Below are 13,427 nucleotides of genomic sequence, written 5' to 3' on the forward strand. Positions count from 1 at the left end.
GTAGCCTTAAGTTATAACTAAGTTGGTAGTCAAACTTTGTCTTTAAACTTTAGTCCCCTTAACAATATATTAAGTTTTTACAAACAAATAGAAAAAGCCCAAGAAAAATTTTATTTAACCAAAATTTTGAAAGAGATGTAACTGCCAGGATTGATAATGAGATAATTATCGAACATGAAAGAGAATGAGATGATGAAAATAAATTTTGGTGAAAATATATTATTTGCTTCAATATATCACAATTCTTTTTTCTATATCAACTTGATTAGATGACTAAAAAGAGCAGTGCATGTGTATTATAAGAAATACCCTAATAGTGAACACCCAATAATTTGAGTAAAATTGGACGACTGTGTTTATCTGGTGAAGTTCGTTTTTAAGAGTGATCTACATACTGGTGATGTTCATTTTAATGAGCAGCCTATAAAGTTACCATCATATAAATCCGCTCTTTTGTTTCAATCACTGGTAGTAGTTCATTGATAGAAACTTTTATGTAGAACACAATTCTGGAGCACGCTTCTTACCAAAGTTTGAACCTACTTTTTGAAGCGACTTTGAATACATCAATAAATGAAAATGGAATAATTTAATTTCTTCTTACCTGTTTAGAATATTCAACATACAAACCCTCCCCTTACCACAACCCCCCACCCCCCTCCAAAAAAAAAGACCCTCTTCTTCTTTTTTTCTTTTTTTTTCGTCAATAATACAACAATAAGAGATTCCAATTTCAATTTCCTCCAAAATCAGTGTTCTTTTTCATTTTGGAAGTGGATAGAGAGGGAAAAATATCAACTGATCAAACCTAACTGGCTTACAGTTGATGCACATAGGGAAAAGACATTTGTTTCAGCCTTTAACCTCCATCGCTACCTCTTCCGTCATTCAGTATAGAGAGCATCAGTCATTAGTAGTAGTTGCCCATTCTCATTGTATATCCTCATAAATGTCTTCCTCTTGATGTGGCAATGGCAAGTTCTTCACTAGTGGAGAGCTTACTTGTCCTGTATCTGCCATCTTGGACCGAACAATCTGCAAATGCATTTTCAATTTCATTCCCATAGTCTTTGCAAGTTACAGCTTATAAAATTTTGATAAAAAGGAAATTTGAAGAGAGAGCAAGTTGTCATAATTTCAAGAAAAGGGATCTATCTTTTCCTCTCAGGGACAAGGATGCATGCACACGAGTTGATGCTAAATATCATCATTGTTACTACTAATATTGTTATTTCTAATTATTAATTTGATAATAGGTGGATAACAATTAATATTGTAGAATTATAATATACTAGTAGAGAAATGCATTTCAAGTTTAAATATTTTAGTTAGTTGAAGTTTTGGAGAATGCAACATTGCTACTCTTGCTTTCTTTTAATTCAATTTATCCAACTTGACAGGGGTACTTTGTTATAACTGCAAAAGTATATATACATATCCAATTAAAGTAAAACAAAAAAGAGAACCGTGACCATTTTTTATTTATTTATCTAAGACACTTGTTATACAGTTAAGCATACTCAGCCTTCAGAGTCATGTAATAATTAATATGAACGATTTCTTCAATAATCATTATTCCCAGCACTGCATACATTGAACTGATTGGTAACAAGGATTTCACATCATGCGCAATAATTATGCATCAAAATGAAAGATCACAAGAATTGCAGAGCTGTTTATTGATTTGAAAATGTCAGATGTTTGAGGGACAGAGTTGAGTAAACCCTATTGTCAAAGTAAATTAGTTGGGAAGAAGGGCTTCATTCAGTGAATTGGGTAAATCAAATCATGTTTAGGCAGAATGGTAAACCCCAGACAAATGAAACAGGTCTATAACCAAAGCAACTGGACATTAAAATGGAAGTTGATTAATGTACAGGGAAAGAATAATGCAGCAGACTTAATAAGATTCAGCCAAGTGTAAAAGGCATAAGCATCCAAACCTTTTCTATTTCATCTTGAAGATTGGGGTTGTCTTTCAAATACTGTAATGCTCGGTCTCTTCCCTGCCCCAACCTTTTTCCAAACGCAAACAACATAAGACAACAATAAACCACATTAATTATATTTTCTTAGACAAAGCACAAAATTCACTAGTATGATTGTTCATCTAGAACTGGAGGGAAAGTATAGTGGGAAAATTAAAGGTTGAAGTCCAATCAATGCAAATTCGCGAAAGTCCTCCTGTTGCTTACCTCTAAGAACTCAAGGGATGGTGCACAAAAACGGTGATAGGAGATTGTAGTTCTTAGAGAGCTATCTCAAAGCTAGAGTACATACTTGGCCATAAAAAGGGTTATTTCAACAAGTAAATGATTGAAATGGTAATTTATTAATACTAAACTAACAACTAACATGGATCTAATGACCCATCAGTCTGGTATATATTACCACTCAAATGGTGCTTACTTCTTTAGCTGATAACAAACCACTTAGCCTAGTATATCAAAATCTTCACAAACAGACAGCCAGCAATTCTGGAGACATTTGTAACTCATAACACCTAAGTAAGAACATAAAAGAGTTGTTGGTCTTCCTGCTCACAGAACAAACATTAAATCTGGTATAGCCTCCCATAAGCTGTGGGGTTGTGCCTCCAATAAGCTTTTATGTTTTAACTAGAAATGCATGATACTTAACAAAAGAAAAATAGTACAACAAGCCTTAGTACCAACACTTTGGGGTCGGCTATGGATCCTCACATTAATTAGGATCAACCACATATACACTAATCAGGGTGAGCCACATATATCATTTTCCGCCACAATCTAAAGACATGTTCTTTGTCATCTCCTTAATTGACACGTATTTTATTACTGCTATTACTAATGTTGTCTTAGGCCATGCTCTACCTTTTCTCATTCCCTCGACTTGAATTAATTCACTTTTCCTCACCAGTCCATCAATCGTTTTTCTCTGCACATGTCCAAACCATCTCAAGGGACTCTCTTTCATCTTTTCATCAATAGGAGACACCCCTATCTTTAAGCGATTTTCCTCATTATGAATCCTTTTTGTCCTCATATTTCCATTTATCTATCTTAGCATTCTCATTTTATGAACATAAAGCTTCTTAATGGCCCAGTATTAAGTACCAAAGAGTATAGTTGATCTTATATCAGTCTCGTAAAAAATTTCATTTAACTTAATAGGTATTGTATGATCACGAAATACTCCTAATGTGTTTCTCCACTTCATCCACCTTGCTCTTGTCCTATGATTCACCCTCTTCAATCTCCCTAATCTTATAGCAACCAATGATAATAATGGTCAATAAAATAAAGGGTACAGAAACCAATAATAGCAATACAAGGAGGAGACGTTTAATCAACATATAGAGGTCTATGAACAGGGAAAATATCAGAAACAGTGTCCTTGCCCCCTCATTTTCACAAGGGATGGAGGATAAGTTCATGGGTTTATTTATTTATTTTTTTAATTTCATTGAAATAGTACTTCACCCCTAATCAAGGATTAAGGCTAAAATGATTTGCAGATTCACAATGGATTTAAAGAGCTATGGTTTAATTCAGGAAAATTTAGGTTGTGATTACCCTGTTCTAAACTAGCCCTGACATCACTTTGTAAAGAGAAAATCTTGCTATTATTCTTGAGTTTTTGACTGTAAGAAGTTTTAAAATAAAATAAAAAATAAAAAACTTTGAAACTTTTCAAAACAGAGAAATGAAAGCCTTGAGAGACAAGCAAATCATCGTGTTATTTAATCATACATACAGCCCCTTGATATTCAATATTAACAAGATTACGCAGATTATTTGTTTAGGAAGGAAAAAAAAAAGTAATCAGATGCATATTGCATAGTAACGTAAGTTTGTTTACACTTCAGGAACAGAAAGGAACCATGTAGAAGAGGAGTATGAAGTAATAACACTAGGAACTGCAAATATAAGTCCAAAGAAAAACCTGTGGTCCTCATAGCTATACCAAGAGCCCTTCTTGACCACAACATCCATCATCTCAGCACAGTCCAAAATGCAACCCTGCAAAACTAAGGGATGTCAAGAGGAGTGTGACTTGCACGATTTGGGGGGAACAAAGCTTTCATGTTGCATTACTAACCAAATTGCTCACTCCCTCTCCAAAGATAATTTCAAACTCAGCCTGCTTGTATGGCCTTGACACCTAGAAAAATTAGTTGAAATGAGGATCTCTCTACACGTGGGAAAGCATCAATCAAACGCACAAAATGGTGGTAGATCTAATAATCAAATGATAGGTACAAATTTTGGCAACAATTGTGAAGTAACAATTGAAACAGAACAGTTGATACACCTTAAATACATAGTCAAGCATCATAACAAAAATTACTCATCAAATTAAAAAGTGAAAGCGGTTTAGATAATATCTTTAAAAGGATGTTTACAACTTCAAGGCAGCAATGGCTTCACTTGGCAAACCCTAGCTTCAGCAATAGATTCTAATGCAATCAATTGAAAATTATATAAATATTGGGATACTGTAATTGATTGTCACATCCAGACTGGTGTCAAGTGTCAACATAAAGAACAATATTAAAAGTGGTAAAACAACTCATTTTCTTTATATTAACAGCAACAATCCGTTCATATATGTCAAGTGAACATCTTAGAAACATTATATAAGCTTTTAAAGGCATAATAAAAATGAAAACTTCGTTTCAGTGCATTAAACAATCCTTGCACAATCTTGATGCCAATGTAATTTACCTTGCTCTTTTGCACTCTTACACGTACCCGAAGCCCAATTTCTTCATCTCCTTTAACCTAAAGTAGAAAAAGACAGATGCATGATGAGGTTTTCACAAAGATAAAATAAAAATTAACAAAGTGATCTCTATCTATGTAGTAATCATCCAAGCAGCTGCTGTGCTTACAGACTTTATCTTCCCAGTAGATCGTATCTCAAGCCGAACAGAGGCAAAGAACTTTAATGCAATTCCTCCACTCGTCACTTCTGGATTTCCATAATACACACCAATCTTACAAAACCCACAAGAATGCAAACATTAGTTACACAAAGATAGAGAATTTCAGTTTCAATCCAAGAATATTGTCACAGAAATGGAAGGTACAATGAAAAATAATATATAAGCAAGAGCTAGACTCAATTCTGTCTGTTGGCGATAGGCTCCACCAGGGAAATTAACTACAATCATCCCTCACGTGCAGTCTTTAGAAATTAATATATATATATGAGACGGATTCAAGTTACACATTTTTTACACTGTAGATTTTTAAGAGATCTAAATGTTAAAAAAAACATCATTAAATGTTATTACTTTCCACCTTTGTCTCTCTCCTTATATATTGTTTTTCACTTGATTAAGGGGCATTTGCCATTTTCAACAACCTACTTTTCAAATGATTCATCCTAAAAGAGAAATTAAATAGATATTTGATGATGAAATTAAATTATTTGAATTAAATTTTTACAATTATATATACAATCGAATTTAAAAGTAATCTATTGCTTTTTATTTCAACAAGAAAGAAGAACTGATAATTTAAAATTTTTTGCATTGCAAATGCAACGATAGTGAAAAATTATTATCCCTGATCATGCTTTGGTCCTCCATATAATATAAAATATTTTCTTATAAAGGATAAACAAAGATTAATAGAAGACATTATTTCGAATAATTTATAATTTATGGTAAAAGTTCAAGCTTAACATATGTTTTTAGATTTGAATTGCTTCTTCTACCATCAAATAAAAACTTTTTGGGAAAGCTGTATTGATAGTTTATTCATATATCGTTTTTTTGTTTATATGTCTTTGTTAAAAGTTAAAACGCTAATAGTTTAGCATGCAATTAAAAAAAAGAGGATATTTTGCTTTAGCTTATGATAGGCACAAATTTGAAGTTTTGGATCAAGTGGAAAGCAATAATAAATAAGGAAAGAGAGAATGCTAGTATTAATTAGGTAATAAGTAGAAAGCAATAACATTTAATAATGCTTTTTTTAACCGTTAGATCTCTTAGAAATCTACGGTATAAAAAGTGTGTAACTTTACAAAAGTTACACCAAGTGTAACTTGAACCCATTTCTCTCTCTGTCTCTCTCTATATAATAATAATAATAATAATAATAATAATAAGAGAGGTGCTACGTCCACAACATTTTCACAACAAATCATAGGTGGTTAGTTATTATTGGTTCAAATTTGAACTTAACACTAAGATTACTTTTTTGCCCCAACAATAACAACTAGTAACAACCTGCCACTTAAAATTTGTTGTAAAAATGTTGTGGACATATCATTTCTCTAATAATAATAATAATAATAATAATAAAACCCTAATTAATCAAAAGTACCTTATATCTTATTTGATTCAAAAAAATGAGAGTACAACCAGCTTTCGAGGCATTTCCTGACATTTTACGTAAAGCCTGGCTCATAAGGCGTGCTTGCAAACCCATTTGCTGCATCCCAATCTCACCCTATAATATAGTGAAGCATACAAGTCAGACATGGGCAACCTTGTCAATTCAAAATCTAAAAGAGCTTGGGGCCAAGACTAACCTATAATTAGAGAGATGATAACTTACTTCAATTTCTGCCCGTGGAGTGAGAGCTGAGACAGAATCAACACAGATAAGATCTATGGCACCAGATCTGCACATACGATCTGCGACTGAGATGACATGACAAACTCAAAAATCAATATATATCAAGCTTAAAGATAATGAATTTCATATGCACCACAGTCCATATTGAATATGGTCAGCACATCACATGAATTCTTACACAACAACATAGACCAAGGGAAAATATATTACTCTCTAGTGCCATCTCCCCATGATCAGGTTGGCAAACAATCAAATTTTCAACATCCACTCCCAATGCTTTAGAATATGCCGGATCAAAAGCATGCTCTGCATCAACAAGCATTGCATTCCCTCCCAACTTCTGCATATTTTCATTGAAAAGCTACATGTTGGTCTCATTACAAACAACATTCTAAGTGAAGATCTAGTTATTGACAGAAATAAAGATTAAGAAGTGAAATCCAGAAAGAAGTAATACCTGCACTTCTGCGATTGCATGGAGTGCCAAGGTGGTTTTTCCACTACTTTCTGGCCCAAATATCTGGAAAGAAATATGCAGATTATATCAGACCTTTCTGGAGCATAAGTTATCCTATCTGATCAGCAAAATGCTAGAGCAGTTCTTTAGAGCAAGAAAGCACATCAAAGAACCACTACAAATTATGATAGGAGTGCAGCAGAATTAAGTAGAATGCTCAATTTTCTTTTTATTGCATATGGTGACCAGATTTTAGGTGCATATAATACTAAAAGTATCGCATACTCTGCAGATGCTCAAATTGTTAAGGACTTCATTGATTCAAGTTGAGCAGTCTATTTGCACGATGGCATAAAGGCATAGTCCTAAACATAAAGGCATATAACAGAATTTTGAAAGTGAACATGTATTGACTAGTCTTATGTATTGTGACAAAATTTATATATAACTAATTGTTTGAACCTACTCCATAAGGCACACCCATCTTTATTGCGCACAAGTCAATGTTTTAAGATGTGTATTCCATATACTTGTGCCCAAAATTTGAATAAACATGTGCTTATACTTTTCACCCACATGCTCCACTCTCAAACTTTTCCAACTCATGATTTTTTCAGTAATATCCCAACTGCCCAACACATTGCCAATGGTAGGTATTAACAAGTTTTAAATTTCCAGTACCAGCCACTGTGATTCCTCATGAATAAGGAAAAAGTGGTATGGGGTTTCACATTGAGAGGTTTCAGGGAACGCAGGGTGGAAAAGGCAGTTTTTGTCAAAGCTTGAAAGGGGCAAAATACCCTAAACCCAAAGCATTTAAAAAAATAATAATAAAAATGTAAAAAAAAGGGAAATTAAAGGAGAAACCGGGAGACACACAGAGAACCCCCCCCCCCCCCCCCCTGGTGAAGACATACAAAGAGTTAATACCTCTACAATTCTCCCTCTGGGAAGGCCACCACCTAAGGCAAAGTCTAATGTCAAACAGCCACTGGGAAAGGTTTCACTGCAATGCACAAAATGTCACAAAATCAACCATCCAGCCAAAATCACGCTCAATGATGCTGCTTCCAGAAGCTAAAACATTGTTCAAAGAGAAATTTTTTTTGGGGGGGGGGGTTAAATAGGGGTGAGAAAGTGCTTTTTTTATTTATTACAAAGATAAAAAATACATACACCAAAGCACCACCAGCACTGCCTAATCTTGTAACACTTCCTTTTCCAAATGAGCTATTTATATCATTCATTGCTGCTTCCAGTGCTTTTTGCTGGAGGAGAAAAAAAAGTATAAAAATTAGATCTAATCTCTAAGTGACTCAGTAATTCATGATGCCATTTAGCATCCTACAAATAATGCAAGGCTCATGTTCAAACTTTAAAACTACAATTATTTTTATTAAAAGCAAATAACATAGTCAGGAACTCAAATCAGAACATGTTCAATCATAAAACATAAACTGAAATAAGTACATAGATGAAAAGATTCAAAATCCTTAAAATCAGAGCATAAGATAATAAAACATAGGCCATACTAATTATAATTTCATACTGGTGGAACTATATTACACATACTTGAGTATGCAGGTTGCATGCATGTACTTGTACAAGTGTTGTATTCATTAGTCCTCAACAGATTTCCCACCATTTTCAAGTGTCTGCTAGCCAAACTCTTTATGTCATGTCATGTCAAGACAGATACAGCAATGTGAAATTAAGGGTCCAAGTAACAGAGTAACTATCTAGAGGATTATGCAAGAGGGTCCTGATAGTGCCCTCATATCCATCTTCCATCCATTTCATGACAATCATACCAAGGACAACATCCCATCTAACATACGGTTTATGTCATGACTCAGTCCTCACATTGTCTGCAGCAGTCAGATCAGTGTGAATGGTTCACAAACACCAATTTTTGTAAAAACCAAAATATATAATACATCCAACTTGTTAAACATCCTAAGCAGTAACATAAAAGAATAAATCATTGTATCCACCTAATTATATGGAGTTTTACACTAATGCTATTAAATGTCTTCAAAGATGGAAGAATCATGATTTAGGCACTTACAGACAGTCCAAAACTAGAAGCAAGATGGTAAATTATGCAAGGACTATGCCATTATAGAGAACTGCCTCTGTGATATTGTAGGATGAGACATGAAGAAGATCAATATGATATATACAAAAGTCAGTTTGTTTCTTGTGTTGCAGATTGATTCATATTGCATATTATGAATGTGGAAATGGCATAAATTTAGTAACCAAAGGCAATTTACTCTTTAATTCAAGAAAATACTGCGCCATTATAGAAAACTGCCTTGTGTGATGAGGGACTTGCTGTCTAAGACTCAGAATGCATTCATTCAAGGGATACAGATTTTAGATTATGTCTTCGTTGCAGATGAGTAATTAGATGTTAGAATTGAAGGGATTCCAGGGATGTTATGTAAGCTAGATTTAGAACAATCCTATGTCCATGTAAATTAGGATTTCTTATTGTACATGCTGAGGAGATGTGGTTTTGGGGAGAAATGGAGGAAGTAGATTGGTCTTTGCTAATCTAAAGATTTTCCATTGTGGTGAATCATGCATTCGTAGCAATTTTTCGAAAGAACTAGGAGAGGGGATCCTTTGCCCTCACTCCTCTTTGTTTTTGTAATGGACACTCTTACCAGGTTTGTAGCTAAGGCAATAGAAGGGGTTTATTATCAGCTATATCTGTAAGCCCGAAGAGTATTGACCCATTGAATATTTCTGATTTACTTTTTTTTTTTTTTTTTAAACGCAGACTCTAATCAACTCCTGTACATAAGATGTATCCTTCTATGCTTTGACTTTGTTTCTGACCTGAAGATTAATTTGGGTAAATTAGAGATATCACTTGTGATAGAGGTGGTGAATCTAGAAGAGCTAGCACCATTCTTGGATATAAGGCATCTCACCTTCCACTGAAATATTTGGGGTTGCCCTTAGGTGTTGCTCGATCTAAATCAAGATCCATTTAGTATGGCATCTTAGAAAGAATGGAAAAGAAACTTAGCAAGTTGGAAGAAGATTTATTTATCAAGAGGAGGGCAGGTTACGCTAATTAAGAGTAAACTTTCTAGTACTCCCACTTATTTTATGTTTTTGTTCCCTTTACTGATGGAATTGCAACTCAAATGGATAAAATTCAGAGAGATTTTTTTATAAGATAGTATAGGGGACGAATAAAAATGCCATTTAGCTAATTGAAATATTGTTTGTACTCCTATTGAAAATGGAGGTTTAGGGATTAGGAAGTTGTGGGTTGTTAACCAAGCTTTACTTGGTAAAAGATTATAGTAGCATGCAGTGGAGAGGGATTTCCGTTGGAAAGATGTAATAGAGCAAAAGTGATGCAGTACAAGCCTTGAAAGAAATTTGTGGGAAAGAAATAAATGAACAAAAACTTAGGAGTTAGCATCAACCAGAGGAAAAGGGACAGAAAACTTAAGATTCAGCACCTAGTGTTGCCTGAAGTCAAAACCAAGCCATTGGAAATTCCAATGAGATTTGATTCATCAGATCAAGCATAACAATACTAAACCTTGGGGGCTTTAAATAGGATTCACAAGCTATATTACTAACCTTCTAACTGAGCAAATAAAATAAATAAAGTCCCAAACCAAATAGAAAAGGAAATAATTCTTAACCAATTACATAATGCAAATAAAAATTAAATCTTAGAAATTATAATAATGTCTAATAAATATCAATTGAGCCCAACTGGTAGCAGGCCTCCATCATCTGGCCATGTGACACGGGCTTGCATCCGGTGTTTGCATAAAAATTATGGGCTCTTAGGGAGGATGGTGCTTGGATGTTGGCAGGAGTGCATATGGAGTAAGCCTATAGAAGAATATCAGAAATGGTTGGACTAATTTTACTAGATATATATATATCGTTATGAGGTTGGTGATGGCATGATCTTTGGAGTGGGGATGATACCTAGAAAAATAGATTCCGGGAGTTTTTTTCTTTTTGAAGAGCCAAGAATAAAGACATTACTGCAGTAGATTATACAGATTGTTTGAGGGCAGCATTTAATGGAACCCTTCATTTCGATGCACGGTATAGAATTGGGAGATAGAATCCTTCGGGGTATTTTTGGATGATTTGCATGCTGCCAAGGTAAATCATGGAAGGGAAGATAAGCTGGCTTGGTGTCTTTTCAAGAGTTGAGCCTTTCGTGTTAATACTTATAATAAAGCTTTGAGGAATGGGCAACAGCACCAAAGACCTTTAGGTCAAACAACATTTCCTAGGTTTTCCAATGGAGATGTCTATAGTTTAAATGCCCCTCCACCGTTTAAAACCAAGCGATATATATCTGGCATGCACACGATAACAAATAAATTGGATGCTGTAACTATGCAGTCCAAGAATACACCTCTTCTTAAAATGAATAACAATTGACCCAAAAGCTTAAGCTATTTAGAAATGGTGAATTTAATCACTTAACCACAATTCTAACACTCCCTCTCACGTACGGGCCTAAGCTAAGTGAGGCCTGTCACATGAGATTTTTAACATTTTAAATGGGAGGTAGAGCGGAGATAGGGATCAAATTCAGCATCTAGTGCTTTGATACCATGATAAATGACCGATTATCCCAAAAGGTTAAGCTATTAAGAAATAGTGAATTTAACCATAATTCTAACAAATACTATAAAAGTTTCCTATCCAAGACTATATAACCGCCATTTGGAATAACACAATTTAAAATAAACTCAGCAAAATATTGATTCAGACAAAAAAGTTACTGAGAATACACAGAAAGATTGTTAAAGGTAGTGTCTTTTCTGCTAAAATACTATGGTTAGCAAAAACAACAAATGGGTTTTCATCCAGATACAAAAACAAGAAATGGGTTCGTGTAAAATCAACATCTTCAGTTATAAGAAAAACCCCAGTTGCAAATAAACATAGAATTGCATAAAGGGAATGAAACACAAATGCAAGAACAGCTAAAGAAGAATAAAAGGAAAGAAGGGGTGAAGTATACCCTATCGAGAAAGCGGGGGTCAAAGTCATTAGAGAGAGCCCCATTTACTTTGCCATCAAACTCACTACGAATTTTGACATGTTTAAGCTTGGAGGCAGGGGTGAGGGTGCGTGGACGCCATGGTTTTGAGCTCCAAGGAAGGAATAGAGTTGATGATGATGGCCAAGAGAGAGTGTTGGGTTTAAGATTTTGAGGCAAAACCAAATCCATAATCTTTACTAAACTAAAAAAAAAAAAAGTAAAACCTCTCTATTGTTTGCTATGATTTCAACTTATAAATGTTCTCACTTGACATCCTCTACATTTGTCTTTTTTTGGACAGGGAACAGGGAGGGGTTTGTGTTTTTTCATTTTTCCTAAACCCAACCCAACCCAACCCAACCCCGCAACCTACCATTTTTTTTTTTTTTGGGCTTTTAAAAAAAATTTATTTATTTATTTTTTCTCTTTGACTGATATACGTTCTAATTCTAAACTTCTACTGTGTCTCTTTGGGATTTTTTTTTTTCCTCCCATTTGGGCTTTAAACATGATCCAAGGTGCAAATCTATGTCACCCAAAAGGCCATGTTGTGTAAAAATGTTGGGCCCAAATTAAATCCTGTCCATTCTGAGATTTAAAAAAATATATATATATATATATATATTATATAGTGGAAAATATGTTTTGTTGTTCAATTATGATCCTGAAAATGAGTTTAAAAAATTTGTCATTTGACAGGCAGGAATAATCAGTAATATTTTTTATAATCACAAATAATTATACATACAAATAAAAACCTAAAAAGTGTGAGTTTTTAGTGAAGTTTTTCTTTACGAATTCCTAAAAGATTTTTTTTTTTAAAAGTGAGTTTTCTGTAAATAATTTTAAAAAAATCAAACTGAGTTTTTAAAAAAGAGTTTCTTTCAAAATAAATTTTTTTTTTAAATATCTTTTGAGTTTTTTTTTAGTAATAAATTTTTTTTCAAAGGTTGACCTATTCTAGTAGCCAATTTTTGTTTGATATTTTGAGTCTTTCCTTTGTTGTGTCTTGGGCTTAAGCCCATTTGTGTCTTGTCTTGTCTTGGGCCTTTAGCCCATCCTTGTTTTGTTTAGAGGCATTAAGCTCATCCTTGTTTTGACCAATTTTGACATTTAGCCAACTCTCAATTGACCAAGGGCGTTTTGGTCATTTTGATTTGAAACGGTACTTTGAGCGTTTTGATGCCCAAATGGGTTGAACCACAATTTTCTGGATGTTCCTAATGTCCCTAGTCAAAAATTTTTGGGATCTAGTACTCAAATTGAAGGCATACAAAATACAGTATCAACAAATGGGATAAAGAAAAAGAACTTTGTGATCGGAAATTGAATACTCAAATACATAAATATG

At 34.0% G+C, this 13,427-nt stretch overlaps 1 protein-coding gene across 1 annotated transcript; it reads right to left on the bottom strand.

Moving 5' to 3' along the window:
• Positions 1–562: 562 nt before the first annotated feature.
• On the bottom strand, positions 563–12,323 carry LOC142617700 (DNA repair protein recA homolog 1, chloroplastic). Its single transcript, XM_075790653.1, has 13 exons — positions 12,056–12,323; positions 8,206–8,297; positions 7,960–8,035; positions 7,030–7,092; positions 6,783–6,912; positions 6,552–6,637; positions 6,318–6,443; positions 4,874–4,978; positions 4,707–4,763; positions 4,081–4,143; positions 3,925–4,001; positions 1,944–2,016; positions 563–1,035 (listed from the first exon to the last, which is right to left on the bottom strand). Exons 1-13 carry the CDS (start codon positions 12,263–12,265, stop codon positions 931–933), a joined length of 1,263 nt encoding a protein of 420 aa, XP_075646768.1. The 5' UTR covers positions 12,266–12,323; the 3' UTR covers positions 563–930.
• Positions 12,324–13,427: the final 1,104 nt, after the last annotated feature.

This window comes from Castanea sativa, chromosome 11, assembly GCF_040712315.1.
Source record: "Castanea sativa cultivar Marrone di Chiusa Pesio chromosome 11, ASM4071231v1".
Taxonomy (NCBI): Eukaryota; Viridiplantae; Streptophyta; class Magnoliopsida; order Fagales; family Fagaceae; genus Castanea; species Castanea sativa.

Excerpts from the sequence above, each read along its gene's own strand:
- LOC142617700 (XM_075790653.1), bottom strand. The coding sequence starts at position 12,265 with ATGGATTTGGTTTTGCCTCAAAATCTTAAACCCAACACTCTCTCTTGG. Across the intron at positions 7,093-7,959 it reads CCAGAGGGAGAATTGTAGAG|ATATTTGGGCCAGAAAGTAG; the intron begins GTATTAACTCTT and ends ATTTCTTTCCAG. Across the intron at positions 4,764-4,873 it reads CTACTGGGAAGATAAAGTCT|GTTAAAGGAGATGAAGAAAT; the intron begins GTAAGCACAGCA and ends TTTCTACTTTAG.